A 10430-nucleotide genomic window follows, 5' to 3' on the forward strand; every position below is an offset into this window, starting at 1 on the left:
TCTTCTGCCACAATTACCTATAACACCTCTCACCTGTCATACAACTCGCCACCTCCATTTCTTAATTCTAGGTATCAAAATTAGAAAAACTGAAATCAAAACAGTTCTTCAATTAGTGATGAAATCGCGACAGTTCTTCACCAACACTTTTAATTCACACAACCACCATAATGGAAATCGCAACATCTCAATTTTAAAGGTGTTTGGTCCTCAAATTCATATTGATTAGTGACGAAATTAATATTAATTACTATATGATGATATATATCTATACAGGCTTGTATGTATATGCAGGTGTGTTTTTATCGATGGATGACGGAGGAGGGGGTGAAGGGGATAGAGAGGCAAAAAATGTCGGGGAATATCATGTGAAGGATCGGGATAAGGGCAGGGTCTCAGGTAAAGCATAAATGGCTGGGCAGGTGTATAAGTGGGTGTGGTAGGTGGAGGTTTTTAATTTTTATTTTAGTGTTGGTTTCTATTTGATCACTAGTAGGCTAGTGATTTAACAGTTTTTTGGATATATCTAACAATTTTTTAGTTCATTTCCTAAATTTAATATAAAATATTAGATCTTAATAACTTAAAACATCATTATTTATTCTCACCTCCAATAACATTTCCTATATTCATTCCTTATACAATATTTTATCATTAAAATGTATCGTTATTATATAAAGTGAAGAAATAGAAAATACTTCTTCCAAATATATATTATAAAATAAAAATTAGAAGACGAGAGATGTTAGCTAAAAATAAGGAATTAGAAGAAGATCTTAGCGATTTAAGAAATCACTAGAACACTGTTGAAGTAGTTTTTCTCCATATTCCTTATATTGTATCTTAAGACTCCACCAAATAACTAAGCTCTTAGAGTTGCTCTAGCCTCTAAGAGCAAGTCCAACGGTCTCTTAATAGATTCCTTATAAATATTATAAAATATTAACTCTTAGTGATTTAAGACATAATTTTGAATTTCAACTCCAACAATGTTCCTTATCTTCAATCCTTATTATTATAATAATAATAAATTTGAATGAGATATGAAAGGAAGAGAAAGAAAAGAACTAAAAAGATGAAAGAGAAATCAATTTTTTATTGATAAAAAATGATATAAGGGATGACTTGTGTTTCCTTAAAGATAAGGTATGAGAGAAGTGTCTTAGTGATATACTAAGGAACCACTAAGATACTGTTGGAATGCAATTTTATGTCATCTTCCTTATATTTGGATTTAAGAGCATGTTTAAGGGAGCTGTTGTACTTGCTCTAAGTATTAACATTTTAGTTGTAGACTAGACTTGTGAAGTTGGAAAATTTGAAAATCGACACTTCAGTGGTCATATTTAATTTCAAGGTTGTACTGATCAGACATACCTCTTAAAACAAACTAAGAGCAAACAAATAGAGTATAGATCTACGGAACCTCCAGAGTGCCAGAACCAGCAGAGAAAGCTTGGGAATATGGCTCTGTTATATGACCAAAGAAGCAGGTCACATTTGATTCAATAGATTGACCAAAATATTGCAGATAGAACATGAAATGAAAGTCGATAAAAATAGAAAACTTAAACCTATGATGACAATCTTTCCCCCCATTATTTCTTTCGTTTGGTAACAGGCTCTCTAATCCAATTTATGGACTTTTGTGAGTGTGTTTACAAAGTTACTCAAAGTTTCCGTAACAGACACTCTTATGGAATCTTATGTGTGTGTGAGATTGCCGAAGTCCCGTTATTTTCCTATTTCTGTAGCAGGTCTTGTTACAGGCATTCTTTCTGTAAGAGGCTCTGTACTCCAATTTCATCGACTTATGTGAGTGTAAGATTGCCAAAGTCCCGTTATTTTTTCTAACCATCGGATCAGCTAAGATTTATTGAGTCAAGATTACCTTGTACAACAAAAGGGGGAAGATTCAGGAGAGTTGAGAACATACAAATCAGTGAGTAGGACAAAACCACCTTCTCAAGATTACAGGTACAGAGGATGATCGAGACTAGGATTAAAAAATTGAAAGAAAAATATGAAAAAGTATCAGAGTGTTTGAGTGCCAAACTTTGAGGGTGCATATGCACGATATTGTCAATTAAGAATTACTGTGTATTTTTGTAAAATTTTTGAACAAAATTATATTTACCTTCTTCGAAATTATTAAGTCAACTTTAGAAACCCACCTTACATGACAGACCTCAATACTTTTTAGACAGTCACTAAATATTGCACTCAGAAATCTTAACTTATTCTTTAACTTCCGTAGTTTCTAACTTAAAAATTCATTCCCCAATAAAATATATTTTCGTTGTATTATATAATTTGATCCTCCATTTACATTACTTGACTATATTTTAGTATAAGCTTCTCTATTTCATCCATTGAAATTTAGTAATATGTTTCTCTATCGTCCACACGCAGCTTAGTTTGGTTGAAAAGCCCAATCATTCCTTTATTTCAGAGGTTTCAAGTGCATTGTATCTAATATTATTCTTGGGCAAGCGGACAAGTCTTCCACAACCAAATCAAACAAAACAGAACACAATTATTGACAACAATATAAGAAACAGACAGAAGAAAAATCAATAAAAAACAGAGAGAGAATGAGCCGAGCAGAAAGTTACAATCATAACAGTGGAATGCTCATCGTATGTCTCCCTATAATCTCATCAACCCCGTAACATATGAAATCGGGTGTGCCTCACGTGTGTGTGTGTGTGTGTGTGTGTGTATCAAAGCGTACATATGTGTGCATGTAATTTACGGGTAATACAAATCACAGAACAGATATAATTGTAAATAATTAGAGAGATTGTTTATAAGGGTGGAAAATTATTAGAGGGGGTTAAGATGACAACATTAGAAGTGACGATGGAAGAAGAGGTATTGGATGATATTATAAGAAGATTACTGGAACGCAAGGGTGCTGGAAAGCAGGTTCAGCTTATGGAGGGTGAGATCCGTCAGCTCTGCATCAAGGCTCGCAATATCTTCCTTTCTCAGCCTAATCTTCTGCAAATCAGTGCCCCTATCCGCATCTGCGGTCTCTTCCCCTCTCCTCTCATTACAGCCAAACATGCAAACAAACACATATATGCATGCATTTTTTGTTTTAATATTGTCGTTTGCCTTGGCACAGTTGGTTCTGCCTAAATTTCATGCTAATACTATGACCAACTAAATTACAGGCGATATACATGGACAATACCAAGACCTGCTGAGGCTGTTCGAATATGGAGGCTCCCCTCCTGCAACGAGCTATCTTTTTCTAGGGGATTATGTAGATAGAGGCAAGAAAAGCTTGGAAACTATATGCCTGCTTTTAGCATACAAGATAAAATATCCAGATCGAGTATACCTTTTGAGGGGAAATCATGAAGATGCAAAAATAAACAGGATATATGGGTTTTATGATGAATGCAAAAGGCGGTTTAATGTTAGACTTTGGAAGATATTTACAGATTGCTTCAATTGCTTGCCTATTGCTGCACTCATTGATGGAAAAATACTTTGCATGCATGGAGGACTTTCTCCCGAGCTAGAAAATTTAAATCAAATAGATGAAATTGAGAGGCCGACTGAAATTCCAGAATATGGTCTATTATGTGATCTGCTCTGGTCAGATCCTGATCCTAGCATTGAGGGTTGGGCAGATAGCGATCGGGGTGTTTCAAGTACATTTGGATCTGACGTTGTTGCTGATTTTTTGGAGAAGAAAGGCCTGGATCTGATTTGTCGCGGTCACCAGGTGAATATACATATTTTTTAGGAATTAATTAAGAGATACAATCAAACTACCCGAGTGCAAGCTTTTAATCAAAACAGAGATTTTCAGAAATGACTTGGTTTTCCTCCGACTTTCAACACAATGGCTACTTTTATCCAAAACCTGATTCAAAGAGATTTATGTACCTATCTAAGAGGAATGATTTATAACTTGTTTAATATAGGTGGTGGAAGACGGATACGAGTTCTTTGCAAAACGAAGACTAGTAACAATATTTTCTGCTCCAAACTATGGGGGTGAATTTGACAATGCAGGGGCTCTGCTAAGTGTTGACGAATCTTTAATGTGTTCTTTTGAGATACTAAAACCATTAGAGAACCCAAACAATTCTAAGCTGCCTCTTAGAAAGGTAAATCACTTTGATGCTCAACTTCAAATTCCTAATCTTCGATTATATTGGAGATTAACCTCTAATTTTTTCCTATTTTTATTTAATTTTTTAGGCATGCCATTATCTTATGCTATCTAATTTGTTTCCTTTGAGCAGCCCCCGAAAATTGGACAATAAGCCAACAAAATTTTCTGCAGTTGTCGAATATATTTAGGATACTTCTTTTCTTTCTCTTTGAAGGCTACTTCTCTTTACGAGACCGTCATTTCTCATCCATGAAAAGTTGAACTAATCAAGAAATTGATGGCTGAATCAGTATAAGCAGATTGGCATATAAAACAGAAGCAGTAATTACTATTTTGTTTATGTTTGTTTATTTTAGGGTGTAAGAAAATACCTGGCTGTAATAACTATTTTCAGTCAATATGTAGAAGGTTCACAGTTTTGATTGGGGAAGGTGACAACATTGGTGCTATGGTTCTGTACATGAGCTTTGGTTTCCTCTAAACGGAGTAAATAAGCTAATTAAAAATTGCTATATACCTTCCTAACATTAGTGGTGCTATTGACATGGTTTTTATTGGTTACTCTTCACCTGAACAGTTTGATAGACAAAAGTTCACAGTTTCAACGTTGCCAGCTCTATAGGGATTAAATGTTGAATTGGGAAATAGAAAGTAGTTCATGAGTTCAATTCAGTATTAAAATGAATCTTGCAGAAGTGTATTGATTAATTACAGTTTGTGGCAAGCCACACCCCCATCTAGTAATACAATTAATCATGTTTATAGCATCCATCCATCCTAGAAGAGGTCTAGAATTCCATTAACAACTCCCATCACAAAAACATGTCAAAAATATGGCGGTCTACCCCTCAATAAATAATGGAAGTGCTTAGATGATTTATTTAAAGCCTAGTTGGACGGCTACTTACCTCCTGCCATGGCCAAAATTCATAAGTTTAAATCCTAACTCTCCCCAACCCAACTTACTTTAATTAAAAATTAAATGCATCTAAAAATATGTAACATCCACAAGAAAAAATATAATTAAATGTATATGCTGTTTAGATATGTTTGCATTAAAAGTACATAGGTTACATACCATTATTTCTAAAAATCGGCCTAGGCGGCCCTCCTGGTCGTCGACTTGATCATTAAGAGTAAAACCCCAAAATTTTTTTTTAATAAAAATTGGTCATTTAATTTCTTTTTTTTACTTGGGCAGAATTAGGCAGATGCGGATCCAGGCAAGATTAGGCGATCAAATATATTAAGCTGAAAATCTCTGATTAGACATGATTAGGCAGTTTAATCTTAAAAAGACGGTCAAAATGGGGATAAGAACGTAAGACTTTAAATTTTTTTAATAAAAAACTAATACAAAAAATAAACTTATAAAACATGTAATTTTGGTTTGATTCAGATGGTCTAAAGATTGAGATGAACGTCCTATAACCTTTGTATTTTACTTGCATAAAAGATATTTTTGATACAAAATTTGTTTTTTTACTGAATAATAATATTAATATACATCCGATTAATATTACGATAATCTTTACCTAGCCTTTTAGTAGCTAGAAGGCAGTCTCTCCGCATAGACCACCTTGCATTTTTTTTAAATACCAGTTATATACCTAAAACCCCTATGTATCTTTAGAGAATTAAAGTGAACAGCAATAAATATATTTTTCTTTTAAACATAATCTTAATCATTTTAAAGTACACAGGGCCAAATGCAGCAGAAGAGACATTTTTAGAAACTAATACTTGCTATACCTAATAACAAGGGCTGTATGGTTACAACAAGTATCCAGTTTTGTGCATACCTAAGATTGTACTCTAGAGACTGAGTAAAACCTCTTTCATCAGCCTCCTATTTTTTATCATGTAAGCTGATCAAACTGCATATAAACAAACAAAGTCGAGATGAACATGTTAAATTATTAAGAAGGGATTCTAGCTAAACAGACAACCTGAATACCTTTGACAATTGACACCAATCATTCATTAACTACATCAGCTTGATAGAAGGGAAGGGGCAAACAATAAAATGAATACAAGTAGGTGTCTGTAAAGTATTTGCATGACTAACCTGAAGATATACTGTGTTCAAATACAAAGGAGGCATATTCAACTCCGACTACCCATTCTATTTGTTTGACCAACAGGGGAATTTGGCTTTCGGTTTCGGTCAATTTTCTTTGCATTCCGCTGAACTGCAGCTTGTATCTGGTGCTGACGTCGTCTCTTCCTTCTACTGCATGACCCCATAAATTAGCAGCAGATTTAACTATACTCAAAGAACAGTAACCCATGACAAAATATTTGCAGTTTTTTTTCATTTTAGTTTGAAAATATAAACCCATTAAAGACCGCCATAGGTAGAAAACGAAAGATGAGCAATTTCATGGTAAAGTTGAAAGTCATGTGTCTAAACCGTAGCTTCGTCTGACATATTCAAGTTGTGCACAAGTAAAGAATAAATATATAAATATGAAAATTTATTTTGAGACAATCCGTTGTGCATAAATTGTGCTGTAATAAGTTTGTAGCATCTTCTTGATATTTTTCAAATGTGCAAGATGTTCTAAACTTTTAATTCTCTTATGATCATTTGCAGCATTTTATCAGGCATGTCTGTGATATATAGCTACAGAAACCCAAAAACAATATGACAACAAGGCACCAATAGATATGATTAAAAGAAACAACTATATACAGGAATGGTAGGCACATGACTAGAAAAATTTCATCAGTTCAAGCAGACCAAGGAATTACGAGATTAACCTTTTAAACAGAACCCCAGCAGTAAGAACCATTCCTGCCACTGCCCATGAAACTTTTTCATTAAATGGCACTTCCGTCACCCACTGCTGAAAACCTTTCCGTGCCCCTGACTTTTTAATATGATGTGGAACTTTGTATCTTGAGGGCTTCCATGCATTAGCAATGGCATCTAGACTTGATTTCCCCCCATAACAAAATCTCTCTTGTAGATCATGAAGTGGCTTTACCGAAAAACCAGAAGCACGACAAAGCTCAGAGCCATTTGAAATCCATTCAGAAGCCCTCCCACAAACAAAGTCATTCACCCCACAAGGTGCTAAAACCTGCCATGTGATGGTTGTTGAGAAAATTGAAGCTTTCAATACTGATGAAGCCAGTTCAGAGAAACAAAATATTTCAATGCTAATCTTTAGTTACATGTACAGGTTTTCATAATCTAAATGCAAAGTAACCCATCTGTATCTAAGAATACTTTGTTTTATTTCTTTGGTGGGTCGTGACAAATGGATCATATGCCTCCTGGCATATAAGCAAGTAGACAATGTGCATATTTTAAGATATACAACTTCTGGGTCACTGAGATTAACTAACCTGTGTGTTCACGTCCATGGAAAAATATGCACTAGAGCATGCCTCATACACTCTATCACAGAAACTGGAACATACTAGAGGAGGGCCAGATTGTACACCAACTTCTGGGTCACAGATAGAGCACTCCAATAATTCCCATAACTGCAGGCAATCTTCACTTGCTTCCCCGGTAGAAGCTAGTTTCCTGATGGTCAAGAATGCTGGATGCGTTTGTGCTACATCGCAACAAGTCCTTTTGCGGAACACCCGGCAAAGGGTTAAATCTTTAGGTCCCTTGTTAACTCTCCTGGGAGGTTTGCCTTCATTTGTGTATGGGGGAAACCGACCACCCATTGACCTACAAACTCCATTTGGGCTATCTGCAACAAGTTGAGAACCAAAATGCCACAACGAGAGAACCTATGTGGATTATAATTGTTTTTAACAATGGTAATAAGTTTGGTTGGAAGGAATGCATGAAATTTGTAAGATTTGTAGGTAAATATTCATGTTTTTGTTCATCCCTTGGTCCTACATATTTGAAATGGATGTCTCATTCCTACTTTTCATTTTCTACACAAACCTCATCATGGACAAATGACCATCTCCCAATTTTTTTCACCTATAATTTGTTCACAATACTTCAATCCATTCCTTTCAACTGACCGGAGCATTACATTGCAGCTGATTTGGGGTGGAAGATTGGTAGGTTCTTAAATTTTGCGCCGAAAATCTGGAATATACCTTTCACAGTAATAGTGGTAAAGTTAGTGTTCTAGGTTCTTACTAAACTGGAGAAAGCACTGCATTGAGATAGTAGTTTGACAGTGGAGGCTCATAGGACCCAGCCAACTGTAATAGGCTAACCTAATTTTTTTTGGTACATCTCTAAGACTAGTAGATAAAGAAAATTTATTTCTGTTTGGTAAAAGATTTTTCACGTGTTCATCCTAGGACATCTCATCCTGATCATAGTTGTGGACACTGAAAGTCTGTTTAATTACGTAAAAGTCCAAAACTTTTGACAGAAATGCGAGAATCAAGCATTTCAAATCAGACCCTTCAAGGCTAAAAATTCTTTTAAAGACCAAAAAATCCTTCCCCAATACTGTTTAGATGCTCTAAGTTACCTATAAACAGGAGATCTCAGGCTTCACTTTGTAAGAGTCCAGAAAGCAATGAGAATAAAATAATTAGAGCTTAAGGAATTATATATAACTACTATTTTTCCAATTAGACAGCATGAGTGATAAACATATTTCTAAGTTCTAACACCTCTAAAATCCGCTGTTGAATATTATGTTCCAAACAATCCAATTTTAAGAAGGAACAAATTTGCAGTCCTATGTTGGAAAAATCGGGGGTTTTATCACTCGGCTCTAAATATCAAAAAATATATTGTAAATAGAACCATACAAACGACTAGTACACGTCCCTAATACAAAGTAAATTAACTTTTAGAACTTGTGAAAAGAACGTCCAAACACAATATATCAAAAGAACAAATAAAAGAAAGAAAACAATCTGCAAGTTACAAAGTTTGACAATCTGCCTATGCCCTAAGCTAGCACGCAACAGTGATATAGCCTAGTCTACAGACTACAATGATTCAATGCGGCTCTGCCTAGGAGGATCCCAATTGGTATAACTGATTGGGGGAGGGGGATATTTTTTTGGAATTTGCATATCATGCTGATCACTAACACAAAACCTTACAATCCTTACAAAATCACAGACCAAAATTGAGCTCTTCTTCTCCACTATAAGGTTCGAATTTGAGAAATTAATGAAAAAGATCTAATTTTACAGCAGAAATCTTTAAACTTTCTGATAAACCAAGATAATAAACTTCAAATCATAACCAAAAAACACAAATATTGCAATAAACCCCTAATAAAGATTCAATTCAAATTTATAATCTTTCGGGAAAGACAACAATTGAAATTAGTACAAGACAGTAAATCAAGATCGCATCTCTAAAATTACAGCATCAGAGAAGCACACGAGCCTAATATATCAAAGTTCATTTACACAATTAAATTAAAAAAAATTAAGAAAAAAAACCCGGATGAAGAAACATACCGTAGATGGAGGAGATAATAAGATCAAATGAAGCAAGAGTTAGAAGCAGCAGCCAAAGTATAGAGTTCGTGAAACTCATCGCTGTCTAGCTGACTTGAGTCATTCAGTGTAGTATTTTCTTTTCGCTCTATTTTCAATTTCTCACTTCTAAATTCTAATATATTAATATATGGAATTGAATTTGGGAAGTTTCAAAATTAAAGAATTTGTCAAACAAAAAAACAGAATTGAATTTGGGAGATTTTTAAAATACTTTTCGTGATCTTCACAATTTTAAATCGAAACTATGATGAAGGAAGACTAATACATTCGTGTGGAGAAATAAGAATTTATTTATGGAGTCGTATAGAAGAATATATTTTTGGAAAAAATATTAAATTAGTTATAAATATATAATACTTTCCCGAATAATAAATCACGGTTTTTATTGTTCAGAACGTTGTAAAAGCTGTTGTGAGATTGTCTTTTTTTATTTTTTGAAAAACTAGTTTGTAACCCGCCTGTTTTACCTTTTATAGTTGTTATTACAATATTTTTATTTTATTATTTAAATATATTTAAAAAGTAGATTTTCGTTAAATAAATTCAGATCCAAACGTGCAATGTATGAACGTAGGTTCGCTATAAAACTTGTCGCCCATGCTCTTTATTTTTGATTCTTTTGTATATACAATTATATCAAATTTCCGTCAAGCATGAATTGCATTTTTAAGCTACTCCCTCTCTTTTTAACATATGACATTTGATTTTCAGACACACGTGTTTTGGAGGAAGTGTTATGGTTAAAAAATTAGGTTATAATTATTACGATATTTATTGCTATGTTTTGTGAGTTTCGAGACTCGATTTGACTGTTGTTGTATTTCATAACTCAATCTGC

The 10430-nt window shown here is 34.2% G+C and overlaps 2 protein-coding genes across 4 annotated transcripts; one reads left to right on the plus strand and one right to left on the minus strand.

Annotated features, from left to right (window-relative positions):
* Nucleotides 1-2598: 2598 nt before the first annotated feature.
* On the plus strand, nt 2599-4703 carry LOC141671587 (serine/threonine-protein phosphatase PP1-like). Of its 2 annotated transcripts, none has more exons than XM_074477868.1 (4): nt 2599-3034; nt 3180-3739; nt 3942-4127; nt 4266-4703. In XM_074477868.1, the coding sequence occupies exons 1-4, from the start codon at nt 2842-2844 to the stop codon at nt 4284-4286; spliced, it is 960 nt and encodes a 319-aa protein (XP_074333969.1). In that variant the 5' UTR covers nt 2599-2841; the 3' UTR covers nt 4287-4703. The 2 variants fall into 2 exon arrangements, with proteins under 2 accessions (XP_074333969.1, XP_074333970.1); XM_074477869.1 differs by having other exon boundaries at nt 2599-2944.
* Nucleotides 4704-5778: 1075 nt separating this feature from the next.
* Nucleotides 5779-9753, minus strand: LOC141671588 (folate-binding protein 1-like). Of its 2 annotated transcripts, none has more exons than XM_074477871.1 (5): nt 9551-9753; nt 7490-7848; nt 6899-7221; nt 6204-6365; nt 5779-6012 (listed from the first exon to the last, which is right to left on the minus strand). In XM_074477871.1, exons 1-4 carry the CDS (start codon nt 9627-9629, stop codon nt 6242-6244), a joined length of 885 nt encoding a protein of 294 aa, XP_074333972.1. In that variant the 5' UTR covers nt 9630-9753; the 3' UTR covers nt 5779-6012; nt 6204-6241. The 2 variants fall into 2 exon arrangements, with proteins under 2 accessions (XP_074333972.1, XP_074333971.1); XM_074477870.1 differs by having other exon boundaries at nt 6204-6368; nt 9551-9718.
* Nucleotides 9754-10430: the final 677 nt, after the last annotated feature.

This window comes from Apium graveolens, chromosome 7 (assembly GCF_009905375.1).
Source record: "Apium graveolens cultivar Ventura chromosome 7, ASM990537v1, whole genome shotgun sequence".
NCBI classification, from domain to species: Eukaryota; Viridiplantae; Streptophyta; class Magnoliopsida; order Apiales; family Apiaceae; genus Apium; species Apium graveolens.

Excerpts from the sequence above, each read along its gene's own strand:
- LOC141671587 (XM_074477868.1), top strand. The coding sequence starts at position 2,842 with ATGACAACATTAGAAGTGACGATGGAAGAAGAGGTATTGGATGATATT. Across the intron at positions 3,035-3,179 it reads TGCCCCTATCCGCATCTGCG|GCGATATACATGGACAATAC; the intron begins GTCTCTTCCCCT and ends ACTAAATTACAG. Across the intron at positions 3,740-3,941 it reads TGATTTGTCGCGGTCACCAG|GTGGTGGAAGACGGATACGA; the intron begins GTGAATATACAT and ends TGTTTAATATAG.
- LOC141671588 (XM_074477870.1), bottom strand. The coding sequence starts at position 9,629 with ATGAGTTTCACGAACTCTATACTTTGGCTGCTGCTTCTAACTCTTGCT. Across the intron at positions 7,849-9,550 it reads TATTATCTCCTCCATCTACG|ATAGCCCAAATGGAGTTTGT; the intron begins GTATGTTTCTTC and ends AACTTGTTGCAG. Across the intron at positions 7,222-7,489 it reads CCATGGACGTGAACACACAG|GTTTTAGCACCTTGTGGGGT; the intron begins GTTAGTTAATCT and ends ATCACATGGCAG.